General features: G+C 39.2%; 1 protein-coding gene across 1 annotated transcript in view; it reads left to right on the plus strand.

The window, feature by feature from the left end:
- tns1a (tensin 1a) overlaps positions 1–15,829 on the plus strand; it is a 153,954-nt gene that overhangs the window by 31,657 nt on the left and 106,468 nt on the right. The window contains 2 exon segments of the mRNA XM_055164954.1: positions 12,129–12,178; positions 15,562–15,733. Coding sequence (XP_055020929.1) covers positions 12,129–12,178; positions 15,562–15,733 — 222 coding nt within the window.

The following is a 15,829-nucleotide window of genomic DNA, read 5'->3' on the forward strand; positions in this document are numbered from 1 at the left end:
AGTGGTTAAAAAAAAAAAAAAAACTTTCGAAACTATTACTTGTCTTTGTATGTCTGACTCAAACTGCACTTACAAGATTACACCTGCAGAGGGAGTTTGTGCCAAAACCACTATTTATACCCCCCAAAAATTCTAAGAAACAATGTAGCTTATATATTCATATATAAAAACGCAAATTAAACTCACTCCATGCTTTCTTTTCCCAGCTGTTGTCCCATATAAAACTTTACAATAAAAATTTTGGTTGACAAAAACAACATTAACCAATTAAACGACTAAACAACTAAAAAAAACTACAGTCCTTTTTGTGCTTAATTTGTCACTGAGTGCTTTTGTATAACATAAGCCCTATTGTGTTCCAGCAGGCATCAGCGGGTGGCAGCACTGTTTAACACATAACCCAGCCAATCTCTGCTTCCCCTTGTGCTGGCCAAGTAAACAAACTGTCCTTTTTTCGCCTTGTTTTTCCCTTCTCCGCTCCGAAACCTCGTCCTTAAAGCTTCTCTGTGGGCACATTCCTCCACCGGCCCAAACAGGTGTTCCCAGTTACTTCGCCGAACCCACCCGCCAGCCCGATGCCAGTTTAAAAATATTTTGCACCTACCTTCCAAAACGCGAAATCTGCTCTGACATCTGTTAGGAGCGGGCCTGCGTCTTTGTGCCAGGAGCGGGTGCCAGAGCCCTCCGTACAGTTCCACTCTGCTAAAGCGTGAAGGGTGCGGGTGAGGATAGCGCGATTCCGAGAAGAGACCTGCAAAACAAAGAAGCATACGTTTGTTTTGAATTTAAAAGTGGAAGTACAGAGTGGAGGGTAGCGTGGTTTCTGAAGTTGGTACAGAGTCTTGAATGTTGATAAGTGATAAAACGCAGGTGTTGTCGAGCTGCAAAGAAATTTTTTTTAGTAAGTATAACTCTGAAATGCAGTGTCCTGTTGTCCGGCATTAATATATATTTTTTTGCATAATGACGACAGCACCCCCTTGAACGTTTGAATTGGATCAAAAAGAATTTGTTTGCCGTAGACATTTGAAATTTGGCACAGAGGTTCTTCTTGCCATACTGAACAAAAAAAGCCAATGAGGACATGCCTCCATCTGCAACTGTGTTACCATGGCAACGTCAAAAATTGTGCCATTGAAATACATTGGTTTTGGTCGTCTAAACTTTTTTATGAGACAAAAATTAAACTTAGAATAAAATAGCCCATGCCATGACAAGTAAAAAAAAAGTGTATTATGACCCCCACCCGAAACCCAACATGAAGTCAGCCATATTGATCAAAACACATTTGAAAAATCTTAATTCTCAGTAGTTAAAGGTGCATTGTGGAACTTTTCTGGTGGAAGGTCCGTCAAATGCTTTTCTTCTTCATGGGGATGTTATTCCTTTGCCTGGAATAGTTCACAGTATGGCATTAAACCTTTCTATCTTCATGGAGACCAAAACTGACCAAGTTACAGGTCGGATCTGTGGAAAGGCGTCCTCACTCACAGTCTAAATGCCTGTTTTTGAGCTGTAAAACCACCTGTAATTGAATAAATGTAAGGCAGAGCTGTTTAATGTCGCACCGTGGAACATTCCAGGCAGAGCAATGATGTATCCATAAAAACAAGAAGGTGACGGACCCTCCACTAGAAAAGTTACAAAATGCACCTTTAAATTTAGTTTGTTGATGTAGTTCATTTCAAATATATTTATAAGCTTAATGTCTATTTTGGAAAAATTACACATAGTATGGTTGTCAAAAGTAATTTTCATTAACGATTTTCTTTATTTCTATGGATAAAATTAAAGCTACACCAATGCCTCTAATGTTCCACAATATGGCATTAAATCTGATCATGAATTTGTTTAATTACAAGTAAGCATACCTGCAACATGTATTCTTGTATGTCCACAGATCATACCTGTTACTAGGCCTTGTGGCATTGCCTGCTTGTCTCCATGGAGCTAGATTAAATACCATACTGCGGAACATTTAACTTCAACTTGTGCATAGACGGTTATTTGAATGCAGCCACATCTGTTACGGCATATTCTGAGATTTTTATCTGGCTATACAGTGTTAAAAGTATAGTAATGAATGATGATTTTTTTTATTGGTTGTTTTTTATTTTTGGGTGTCAAAGTATCGGGAATCTGATACTAATACTTAAAGCTAATATTGAAACTAGATAATCATTTGAGCAAGTATCGATACAGGAACAGGACAAAGTTTGAACTTTCTTGGACAGTTTTATTACACATTTGAGCTGTATCAGAACAGATATAAGACCTCATGGTAACATCAAGAAAGTACAGTTACTTTGTGTTAAAAATTACATTGTATTTCTTAAACATTTGCATTTCCACATCTTCATTTTGATCCCATAATCAGTATCGAGTATAGAGTCCTTACTATTGAAAAAGACTTTGAAGGAACACTACACTGAGGTATTATAAGACATCATATTTCATAAAAAGATGTATAATACTTGACGTCGTTCTGATTTCTACCTCTGATCTCCATACTCTGCAGTAATCAGGACCTTAAATCATGCACATATAGCGTGAGGTACTGTGTGATCCTCTGTCCTTATCTGGCCAATACTAATGACTGTTTACATGGGCAGCTGAAGTGACTCACACTAACATCTCCAGCTAGCCCAGGCATTATGGAGATGAATGCACGCTGGTGTTAGAGAAGTTTGGAACAGAGGAGCACCGGATTAGGGGAGGGTGTCCTGGAGAGACCCTGCCATAGCATACAGCAGATACAGAAGTTTGTGTATTCTTAAAAAACATGTCAAAGCACAAGTCTGGGTTAAATCACGCTGTTTTGGTTAACGCAGAAATGATAGACTTTCTTGGATGTAACTGCACATACAAACAGGCCAGTGGCTGCGTCTGCTCCAAGTTTGATTTATAGCCTTCCAATCAACAACTAGCCTGCTAACGGCGCACCACCAATCGATAAAAAAGGTTTTATTTGACAGGATGGCTACTGATACTACTTGCAACTGATGTCAGCAACATTCTCTGCGTGTGCGATGCTATCTGTAGGCACTTCTCTGTTATTCGAATTAGGTCTAATTTGGAGTCTGAGCTTTAATTTAACGCCAGAAAGAACTGACTTAGCTGGACGACAACAGGGGAGCTGATTAGTTCTGTTAAACAAGTCTCTTGCACCTCAGTTTTCAGTTTGTCACTCTCACCTTTTTTGTTGAAACTCAAACACCTAAACAGGATCATAATTGTTCGTATTGATCACAGGTTCTTGAAAATGTGTTCTTTACATCTATTTAGTTTTTTTCTTGAGTTTCAGAGAATCTTAAAACTTTTTGGCAGTGTTTGCAAAGTGTGCATTGTGTCACGATCATTGGTGGAAAGTAACAAAGTACAAAAGTAAAAATAATCTACTTGTGTTCAATTTTTAGGTGCCTGTACTTTACTTAAGTGAATTTCACAGTGGATAGTTTTACTTTTACTTCACTACATTTTACAGCAGGTATCTGTACTTTCTACTCCACTACATGTTTTAACTGGATTGAAAAGTTAAAAGTACTTTTTATATGACAAAAGGTTTTGAGTTCACGTCCCGGCTTTGAGCAAACAAAAATATATACATGAAATTCCATAGAACACAGAAAATGTGTACAGTTCTTTATCAGTAGTACTACATTTAACACTTTTAACAGTTCTCATAATCTGTGTGAAATACTTTTACTTTTTACTCTAAAACTACAATTTTTAAATGTGTACTTCAATACTTTTACTTGAGTAGATTTTTATATATGATGTTTACTTTTACTTTAGTAATATTTTGCCCCTGTATCTGTACTTTTATTTAAGTAACAAAATCGAGTACTTCATTCATCACTGGTCACCATGGTAACCTCTAAACATTCTGCTATACACATACATATAGAACACCCCTAGAATGATGTTACTGCTATTGATATTTTATCTATAGCCTAAGATGGAGAGAGAGAGTGTAGTGGAGACATTCAACTTCCAGACTGGAAATCAAACCCATGATGCAGTGGAGGCAACAACTACACATACTAAAACTAGTATTGAAACTAGATACTCATTTGAGCAGATACTGATACTGATAAAGTCCCATTCACAGGACAGAAATTAACCTCCTGAATGTCTTTAGAATGATCTTGATCTGTATCAGAACAAGTATAAGAGCACAAAGACTAGTATACACCCATGGACCACTATGGAACCTACATAGACCACTGAGGGATTAGACAGATATAAGACCATGTCTTTTCTTATCATTGTGGTATCGATATTGAGTATTGAGTCGAGTTTTGAAATAGATGGAAAAAACCTGGCACAGATTCTTTAAAACGGGGATTATAATTTTAGTCGTACCAGTTAGGGAGAGTATGCACTTAGTGAGATTTATGAGTCAAACTGTGTCAAAACAAAATTATAATAACATTTTTACATCTTTTTGTACATTTTACATATTATACTATTATCTTATCTTTGTTATTAACAGGAAACACCTTGTGATGTCATGTGGTACTGCAGGAAGTGCTACACTGTATTTTAAAACTCCATACACGTCTACTAGAATCATTTGATTAATTTCCGTCCTGAACTAAAGGTAAAAGCTGCTCCATTACCACAATGATAGTAAAAAACAAAACAAACAAACAAACAAAAAAACACTCTTTATTTAGACAATAGAACTAGACATTTTCACCATTAAATCATAGTACTTTCTTTTATATCTGTGTATATCTGTGTAATCCCTCAGTTGTCCACATAGGTTCCATATTCATTGCAAGTCTACTGAACTAAGGCTAAAAGGTACCTGTTAACATGAAAACTAGCACTTCATGACATCACTTCATTCGTGACATCACAAGGAGGAACAGAGCATTTGGAGCTTTGGAGATGTAGACACACGAATAATAAAGGATCACTCAAACGTGTGAATGAAACAAAACACAACTCCAGGTCTGTTTTTGGGGAGATAACAACATTACAACATGACTAAAAGCTCACAAAAGTCAGTTTTGCATAACCCTTTACAAAAAGTACATTCTAAATCTGAGAACTTTGTGTAGTTGTATTATTATTTCCTGCAGTATTGATTCTTATAGCTCTAGTGCCAGTAGCATAGCAGAAGCAGTAATAGAAGTAGAAGTAGTCACGAGAGCGCAGGAAAAATTTGTACTAGTAGAAGTAGCAGTAGCAGTCTGAGCTAAATCTGAAGTAATCTGGAAGCGTTCATATGTTGTATATTCCAGCAATTTGTCTGTTTTCATCCTCGTGATGTTCAACAATAAACAGCGGCGCACTGGTTTGGATCAGGGCTGGCTCCCATTAGCTGCATGCTAACGCGAGGACACTATACTCTAAATTCCTCCTCACAGTCCAGTACGGCTTCTTCTCGGCACAAATCAATGCATATTTCTTGATAGCTACATTATCTTGTACTACATTGGTATTCATTAGTGGTTCACAGACTTCTGGAAGGCTTCACGAGTCTTCCAAGGACGTTCATCTTTTATTTATTCTTTGTTTTGTCCTTACTTGGGTTGGTTCTGGTTTCATTTGTTGTTTAAACCTGAGATGGTCCTTTTTAGGTTAATTAAATCCGAGAAAGGTCCTTATTTGGGTTTAGATTTCACTTCTGGTTTTGTGAAGGTTATGTCCCAGTGTAGATCAAGCATAGTCCTTAAAGGTGCACTAAGTCATTGTTCTGCCTGGAATTTTCCACAGTATGGCATTAAACAGATCTACTGTCCATTCATTCAATTACAGGTGGTTTTATAGCTCAAAAATATCTAGAAAAACAGGCATTCTCTACCAAATTACACAATTCACCTTTAATTTCTCGTGTAGTCCTTAAGATTCTTCTTGTTTTAGAGAGTTTGATTAGACTTTCTTAAACTTCCTAAACTGAAAATAAATGAGAGCAAACTGGATTAGGGAGCTTCCAGATTGGTTGGTACTTCCCCTAGTAGGAGGGGGAAAGTACAGAAAGCGGAGATAAGAACAAGATCAATCATCTAAAAGTTTTAAATGTAGCATTTTCTATTGTTCTTTGTCATTTTTTGGCAATTTTAGTACAAACCGGGTATCACAACAAATTCAAGTGCTATGAGACATCACACTCCACAGCCCTGTTTAGAAGCCCCTTCTAAACAGAAGCCCCTGTTTAGAAGCCCCCCTCCCACTCTCCTCCCTTTTAGTCCACCAGACTCCACCTTCCTACCACTCACACTCTTTTAGTCCCCCTCACTCTCCGTTTTAGTCCGGACTCTGCCTCTTCTCCTCCCTCACTTTCCCCCCTTTTAGTCCTTCAGACACCGCTCCTCCTCCTTGCCCCTCACTCTTCCCTTTAGTCCTTTTCGCTCTCCTTTTTATTGCTCTAGACTCTCCCCTTTAGTCCACCATACCCTGCCCCTCTTCCTCCCCCCTTGTTCTCCCCCTTTAGTCCTCCAGACCCCACCCCTCCTCCCTCTTACTCTCCCCTTTAGTCCTCTAGACTCAGCCTCTCCTCCTCCCTCACTTTCACTCTCCCCTTTAGTTCTCCTGACCCCGCCCCTCCTCCCAACTGAATCTCCCCTTTAGTCCACAATACCCCGCCTCTCCTCCCTTCCCCTTGCTCTCCCCTTTAGTCCTCCAAACCCCACCCCTCGTCCCCCCTCACTCTCCCCTTTAGTCCTCTAGGCTCCGCCTCTTCTCCTCCCTCTTTCTCCCCTTATAGACCTATAGACTCCAACTCTCCTCCCTAATCACTGTCCCCTTTAGTCCTCCAGACCCCACCACTTCTCCCACCTCACGCTCCCCTTTAGTCATGTAGACTCCGCCCCTCTTCTCCCTCACTGTCCCCTTTAGTCCTCCAGACCCCACCACTTGTCCCACCTCACGCTCCCCTTTAGTCGTGCAGACTTCGCCCCTCTTCTCCCTCACTCTCCCCTTTAGTCCTCCTGACTCTGCCAACTTCTTCTCCCCTCCACACTCCTACTTTCGTCCTCCAAACCCCACCCCTCGTCCTTCCCCCTTGCTCTCCCCTTTAGTCCTCCAAACCCCAGCTGACCCCCCTCCTCACACTTCCCTTTAGTCCTCAAGGCACTACCCAGATTAACAAGTTGTTTGAACTGTGGTTATGGGTGGAGTTCAGGTGTAGCTCCACTTTAAACAGGACTTAAACGTGCATATATGAAACAAAACACAACTCCAGGTATGTTTTGATAAAGGAACAACATTCTAACATCGCACAAAGCACAAAGACAATAGAAAACAGCAAAAATATTAAAATAGTATAAATTGTAAATGCATATGCGACATTTCTCACAGCTTTTCCCACAAATCCACTCCACTTATATAATAATTGTAACATATCTGCGGATTCATAATGAGAGATGCTACTGTAAACGATGATTCATAGTTCGGGGTCACGCTTTGGGTTTGGGGCTGATGGGAAATGTGGGCGTAATGCTGAGAAACACTAAAAATACCAAGATGGAGACTTCTAATCGCTCGTCTTTAACTGTACGTAATTACCGAAAGCTAGCATAAACAATTTGACAGTGACAAGTTAGGGTTTGAGAGCTCTCTTAAGTACTATTAGCTGAAGTTTAAAGGGAGTTTAGGTACGTCTGCATCAAAATATGTTTACCATAAGGCTTATTTGAGATTATAACTCAGGATTAATTTAAGGCAAGGTGTGGTTTAATTATTATTTCGATCATTTATCAAATTGTGAGGAATATTAAAGGATTATTGAGAGATAATGGATGTGGAAGGGAGGAGGAGAGTACAAAATAAGTGGGCAGGGCTGATACAGAAAGCATGTAGAGACGCCAGATGGAACAGAGCAGCCTGCAGAGCTCGGTTTTTAAAAATTTATAACTGCAAAAATGTCGATTTTGTTAGATAATTTGAGTTTTTGGTACGGGATACTGGTTTACGGATAGGTAGAGGGATCATGACCTTGGTGGGTGTCATTCGGAAACGTTTTGCCAGTCTGAGGTGGAGCACAGGGAGCATGAGCGTGGCCAGTAAGGTAGGCCATACTTGGAAGTCTGTTGTGATATATCATTTTTATTTAAGAGAAATTGCAAGTTCAGTATTTATGTAAAGATGCATTATTTAACTTTTTGTTTGGAGGTCACCTACTTGTTTCTATGGATATGTCATTGCTCTGGAATGTTCCACAGTATGACATTAAACAGCTCTACTTTACATTTATTGAACTACAGGTGGTTTTATAGCGCAAAAATACCCAGAAAAACAGGTACATTGACTGTGAGTGAGATCGTCTCTCCACAGATCTGACCTGTAACTTGGTCTGGTTGGGTCTCCATGAAGATAGAAAGGTTTAATGCCATACCGTGAAACATTCCAGACAAAGCAATAACATGAAGAAAAGCATTTGATGGACCCTCCACCAGAAAAGTTACACAATGCACCTTTAAACAATGGTTAGAAGTAGGAATGCACTGATCTGATATTGTATCGTCAAAAGTCTCACAATAATATTGTGGGCTGTCACAATATCAAATTATAAGTTCCTTTGCTTAAATGCATGGTTTTATAGCAGCAACAGCTTATGAACATCGGAAACTACATATCCCATGATTCACTTTAGCGCAGACAACATGAAGAAATATGTTTTTTTTATTGAATTTTTGGGGTTATGATGGAAATAATTCACACCAAAATCTTGTCAAGGTATTTTAAAAGCAAAAAGTGCCCCATGTACAATTATATTTTCGTCTCCAAAATATCGCAATAAATATCGTACCATGCGATGCATATAGTGATAAAATCGTACCAAGAGATTTGGATATTGTTACATCCCTACCTTTTACTATTGATACTTTACAGAGGCATAACACTGGAACACTGGGGGTCTTCTACATGTATGTGTTGTCAGAATGTTTAGAAGTTACCATGGTGACACAATGCACTCATTAGCAAACACTGACCAAAAGTTTTAAGATGGTTTGAAAACACAAGAAAACTACAAAACAGATTTAAGCAACACATTTTCAGGAACCTGTGATCAATATGGTTGAATTCATGGTCCTGTTTAGGAGTTGGATGTACAACAAAAAAAGTGAGAGTGACTAAGTGAAAAACTGTTGGCTAATGCTAGCTAGCTGGTGATGGTAATGTTTTTTTCATGTCAGATTTATTTAACGGCACACATCAGCTCACGTGTTGTAGCTCCATCTTAGTCCATTATTTCTGGTCAGATTGTGTTAAAAAAAAAAAAAAAAAACTCAGATTAAAGTCTAATTTGATGAACAGAGCTTCAGGCAGAGCAGAGCCTACAGTTAGCATCACACCTCCAGGGAGTGTTGTTGACATAGTATCAATTAATTAGCCATTATTAGTTACTGCACTATTTTCTGACTTGTTTCCTCATTAAAAACATACAGTACCTGGAGTTGTGTTTCGTTTCATTCACAGAAGTTTAACACAGTTCTTCTCTCAAACAGAAAACACTCTGTTCCACCTTGTGTTGTCATGTGGTAATACAGGAAGTGCTCCACTGTGTTTTTAAACTCCATACACCTTTACAAGGGGCCTGTTTACACGAGAACTCTTGCAGGTAAAAACAACAAAATATTTTATCAGAAGTGCCTTTCGGTGTTTTTGGGGCTTCAAAACGCAAAAATCAGAAACCACCCTGCAGAGTGGAAAAGTTGAATACGCTTCACCGTACAGTTTCCGTCTACACTGCCCAAGACGCAAACTCTGGTCAGACCTGCTCACGTCGCGTACGCATTTATGTCACACACATCACCACCTAGCGTCACCACCTAGCTGCCTGACACACCCAATCGAATTCCACACACTTTTGCGTCACCGTATGCACGCAGTTTTCCGAAAACACTCGTCTAAACGCGGAATAAAAAGTGAAGACGCGATACCACTTTTGCGTCTTCTGTTCAGAGCGTCATATATTCATCATATAAACGTAACATAGAATCATTTGGATAATTTCAGCCCTTAAATTGCCAATCTCTTCAGGACCAACGATAAAAGGTAGCTGTTAACTTGAATACTACCACTTTATGACATCACAAGGTGGAACAGAGCATTTTGAGCACATGCGAATGAAACAAAACACAACTCAAGGTATATTTTTGAAGACGTAACAACATTCTAACATGCCTTAAAGCTCACAGGAATCCATTTTGTGTAATACAAGACCTTTAACACTAGTATTGTTACCTAATTTAACTTTACTTAGAGTTGACTTTCTCGATGTCTCCACAAAGCCATGTTGCTAGTGCGGGGCTAACGTGTGGTGTGAGCCGTAGCAGCGCAGCACCCTTGGGCCCTGTCTGCAGTCCACGAGCATCTGGTTCCTGTCAGATCACACACTCCTCTGCTTCCAAGTCTGGCTCAGGGCGATGGGATTAGCTTCGTCTGTTTGTTACTGTTTAACCTTGTAACACAATTAGACTCCACGCCTGACAGCACCACTTTGTATGTACAGCGAGTGTGCCTCAACTGGACATATTATTAGGTACACCTGTTCTGATGTTTCTGAAGGGTCCCATATTACGTTAAATTGACTCTTGTGAGCTTTAAGACGTGTTATAATGTTGTTATCTCCTCAAAAACAGACTTGGAGTTGTGTTTAGTTTCATTCACACATGTTTGAGTAATCCTGCATTATTAGTCTGTCTTCATCTCCAAATTTCAAAATCCTCTTTATTGTTCCACCTTGTGATGTCATGAAAGGGTAGTTTCCATGTTAACAGCTACCTTTTAGCTTTTAGAAGGGCAATTCCAGGACTGAAATCATCCAAATGAGTATGGAACTTACCTGGACAACTGAAGGATTATAGAGATATACACAGATATAAAAGAAAATATGATTTAAAGTTGTAAATCACGTTCTATTGTCAAAATTAAAAGTGTTTTTTATTATCATTGTGGTATCGGAAATCAGTACTGAGTATCGAGTCTATTCTTTAGTTTAAAAATCAATTTAAAATGCCAGTATCATAAGAACACTAATATAGAATAGAAATATAAACGTATACAAAAACACAAACTCTTTATACTTTTGAAATTGTCGTCTGATCAGGTTAAAAGCAGTGAGCAGGTGATACAGTTCTACAGATTGGACAGTTCTATTTTAGCCTGATTCATCAGACGGTTTCACTTTGTAGAAACCGTCTCACCTCGCACTGTTAGACTTCCTTTGCTCGACAGTTTTTATCATTTAACCAATCGCTGCTATTTGAGCGTGATGTATGTAATGCGCCGCTAACGGGGCTAACTGGTATATTAAACTTTTCCCAAAACCCGTAGGAAGAAGGGCAATAATGTTTTTCCCCTTGATGAAATTCGCTAAACATTCTCTCTGTTCCGGCTTTAAATCCTCGATCTCAGGAATTGTTGACAACACAGAATATGTGGCTCTTCGCTGATTGGCTGGTGCCCGACCTTGCATTTCCGTGGTTTTTGCGAACCGTTTGTATTGTATACTGATTCCTGACCTAGTCGCTGGAGAGAAATGAAGTTGAGTGGAGGCACTAGATGGCGCCAGCCTGGCTAGTTCTATTTTATTTACAAAAAAAATTCTCAGTTTCAGTTTTTCAGTTTCAGCCATAGACTCATGGAATTAAACTAAGATCTAGAAAATGAATCCAAGACGGCACTATGTTGTTTTCAATGGCATGTATTCGCACCTAAACTCACTTACTCATTACTTCCTCAATACTGGTCTTACGCTGCCAAACGTACAACATCAGAAATCAGCAATCAGAGAGAATTCCTACAAAATACGACCTTTCTGAAATTGTGATTCTGGTGTTTTATTTTGCCATTTTGTTCATTTAAAAAATCCTACTTATAATATAAAGCCTGGTTCCAAATTTGCCGGTGCAACCACTAGCATCCGAAGCTTCATTTGAGCGAGGTTCACTATGTAGAAAAAAACACTTTATAATTATTTTACCTTGAAATTTAGAAAAATTGTTCCAGATTTTACTGATCAAACTATCCCTGTGCACATCTTTTTCCAACCATTTCTGGAAGCCTTTATCTCCAAACCTGTTTTCTTTCCTCGCTATCCAAAAAGTTATTCAAAAGTATTTCATTTTCTTTACAAACCCTCCTAACCTTGACCTTCTTGTTTTTTCCAGGGTTCTCAGAGATCCTGCAAGAGTGTGGAGATAAGACGCAAGCAGTCCCGGTGAGTCAACGTGCACTGTCAACACCGCTGATCAATTATACTGTGAAAAACAATACACTTTGCTAGACCATTCCAAACTCCAAATCTACTCCAACACTGAAGTCCTTATGACAGGTTTTCATGTTTTTCTAAGTATGACTGAGTTTGGTTGGATAGTACTTGTGATCAGTATTTATTATAGTTTTACATCAGTCAAGTGTCAGTTTGTGGAAAAAGTTGCAAAGAAAAGTACAAAAACACAAGAAGTGTTCTAAAATGGAATACATTTTCTGTCCATAGAAAATTTCATCCAGATAATCACTGTTACGTGAATTAGACGAGCATTGGCCCTTGTTAACAGTATGGTTGCTAGGTAACAGAACCGGGACTATATCTACATACTGTATGTCACGTGTGCTGCCCATGTCCAACGCAGAAGTAAAATAATAACCTTATGAACTTGTTGAACTAGAGAAACAATTATTAGTAAATCTTTAATGTAATAATTGAAGGTGGAGTCAGGGCTGTCACTGTTAAATCATGTCTTGCAGTAACTTTGCGTGCCTCAGGACTGCAATGTGTAGTTTTTCTTCTTATTTATTTTGTAAAGGGACAGCACATATTAATGAACATTTAAAATATGTAAAGATTATGGCCAGCGTGGCTCATTTCCATCTTCAGTCCCTTGGCAGGTTGATGTGAAATCATCTACAGGACAGGGAAAAGTACAGCAACAATCACACAACCAGCACACTCACTATACATACAACACACTCACTGTATACTCACTATACAGACAGTTCATTTCAAACAGTTCATTGAACTTCAAAGTCAAGAGTTAAGAGTAGTGCATGTGCTGCACAGACGCCTATAATAACACATGTACATTGGGGTTGTACTTGAAAAACACTGATATAAAACCACAGCCAGGCCAGAGCAATACACAGACACGTGCAGGTGTCAGAAACAGACATTTGTGTTTACTGCATGTAGTTTTACAGTTGAGTTATGAGGAAAAAAATTCCTGTTACCGTGGTTACTTGTGCGCTTGTGCGGCATGATTGATCATACCACGGTATTGCAATATTGCAGTTATCGTGACAGTCCTAGGTGTAGTAACTTATACAAAATTGATATCTTGGAACTTTTTACCATATTATAACAGTTGTTCCCTCATCAAAAACATGTCTGAAGAGGTTTTAGATGTCATCCATCTGTGTTTGAATAATTTTGCAATCTCTAACGGACCCTATTCAAAACCTACATCATCCCTGCACCCACAAGGCAATGTGCAGGATGAACTTTAATTGCGATGTGGTGTCCAAACAATAAAAGGTAACATGGTGATTTAAATATGTTATGTGTTAGCAGCAAGTACCCTATAGAAGTGTAATACCCCCTTTTTAACATGAAAAAGTGGTTTTGAAGAATCGCGTACTTTTTTGAATGCCTGTTTTTCCATTGCGTTTGGACTATATTACTGATTCCACTTGGCGCACTGTGCAGAGCGTTGCGTAACTCAAGAGGAGGTCGTGTCAACACTGTAAAGGATTGTGAATCTTTCCGTGTCCAAGAAATATAAGAGCCGACCGGAGGAGTTTACATTCGATCAAGTGCATGTTTGACGAACTCCCCGAGAGAGGTCGCACAACGGGCTGCAACTACTCAAGCAGCCAGAGTCAGGAAGCACACGCACAGTTGGGTCAGAGGAGGACAAGGAGGCAGACGCAAATGTGTGTCATCAATAATCGTACTGTGTGTGGAGAGTTTTACGGTGTTCATGTGTGAGGTGTGATGGTCCTTCTGTCTCTGGACACGATAGCAATGTTTGTGCGAAGAGTTGGGCGATATGACCAAAAAAAAAATTCTTTTTTTTTCTCTGTATATTGATCCATGACTATTTTAGATTCAGCAACATTTTTTTTTTTTGTTTTGTTTTGTTTACCTGCTTCACGTGTTTTGGCTGCGTCTGTATCTTGTAGAAGCGTTACGTGATGGTGAAGTGACGTGTCTTGTAGGCTGCTCATATAATTTTGCTGTAAATAGTGACGAGGGGGCATACACCTTAACACACACTTCAGTAGGGGGCGTAAGCTTCCCCCACTGCAAGCAATTTACAGCAGCTAATAAGACAAACTCGACTTTTTAGAGCTTTTAATTATATTATAGTTGTTTCCTCTCACCATGTACTCACCCAAAGTTGTGTATATGCATGTTTAAGTAATCTTTAATCACTTATTTTAAAAACTCCATATTGCCAATCAATCCCCCATCAGCATCAGCAAGTGCCCACTGCTCTGTACTTACTAGGGATGGGCATTCAGTTAAATTTACTTAATCGATCATGGGGAGAATTAACGATCAATTTTCAATTAACCATTGACGTTTTGATATTAAAATTATCATCATTATTATTACTACCATTACTATTACTATTATTATTATTACCACAGCTGCCCTGGGGAAGACTGACAGAAGCAAGGCTGTCAATCGGCCCCTCGGACCACCACCAACACTCACGCACACACCACTTTCATACTAGGCAAAGTGGGTGAAGTGTCTTGCCTAAAGACACGACAACAGTGTTTGTCACTGGCGCCCCACTACTTTACAACGTATAAACCATAACCACTCTAGAGCCACATCAGCCTGTTTGAGATTATAAAGTGTTTAATGCAGCTTTTTTTACAGGTTGACAGGTTTTACAGAAACGAAACTTAAAACCGCATGGCCAATTTGCATAAAATAAGCAAAAACTAAGCTCTTGTGCACCAATGTGGTCAACTTTTGTCGGACTCACGCTACACTAAGCACAGCAACCTACATCCAGTTTGTTGATTAAAAATGAAGGTAATCAACGAAATTCTCATGCCCACCCCTAGTACTTACTTAGTTCTCTAGTTTTATTTTCTTATTCTAAATAGTAACTTTGGTACAAATGAAAAAAGAATCAGCTGCATGCTAGTGTGATATACAGCTATCTATAGTAGGTATTAACCCTTTGTTGTGATGACGTTTGCGCTGACAGCAGATCCCATTGTGCACTGAAGTTTTCTAATGTGGAGATCAGCTGATTGTTTCTTTTAGTAAGTTGTTTTAAATGAATATTGTGATTTAAAATATCTAAATTGTAACATAATGATCCATGGGTGTCATTATAGTGATTATAGCTACATAACAGACACAAGCACAATAGGTCTTTCATTCTAACATGACTTAAAGGTGCGTTTTGTAACTTTTCTGGTGGAGAGTCCGTCAGCTGCTTGTTTCTATGTCATTGTCCTACCTGGAATGAAATAGGTCTATCTCACATTCATTCATTTACAGGTGGATTTATAGCTAGAAAATACCTACTTGTATGTTTTACCTACCTGTATGTGTTTTTGTTTGTTTTCGTACCGCAGGAGTCAGAGCGTGGTGCCAGCCATGGAGGAGCACTATGAGGTGGACTTGGTCTACATCACGGAGAGGATCATCTCTCTGTCCTTCCCCACCTCGGCAGAAGAGCGCTCCTACACCAACCATCTGAAGGAGGTGGCCAGCATGCTGAGGTCCAAACACGGGGAGCACTACCTGGTACGCACACACAACCAGTGGCTAAGTCTACATACATTTGAGGACCTTTAAAAGTCCCATGTTACACAAAATTGTCTCTTGTTATAATGTTACCTC

The sequence above is a fragment of the Boleophthalmus pectinirostris genome, unplaced genomic scaffold (genome assembly GCF_026225935.1).
Source record: "Boleophthalmus pectinirostris isolate CB_2022bp ecotype Guang Dong unplaced genomic scaffold, ASM2622593v1 HiC_scaffold_11, whole genome shotgun sequence".
NCBI classification, from domain to species: Eukaryota; Metazoa; Chordata; class Actinopteri; order Gobiiformes; family Gobiidae; genus Boleophthalmus; species Boleophthalmus pectinirostris.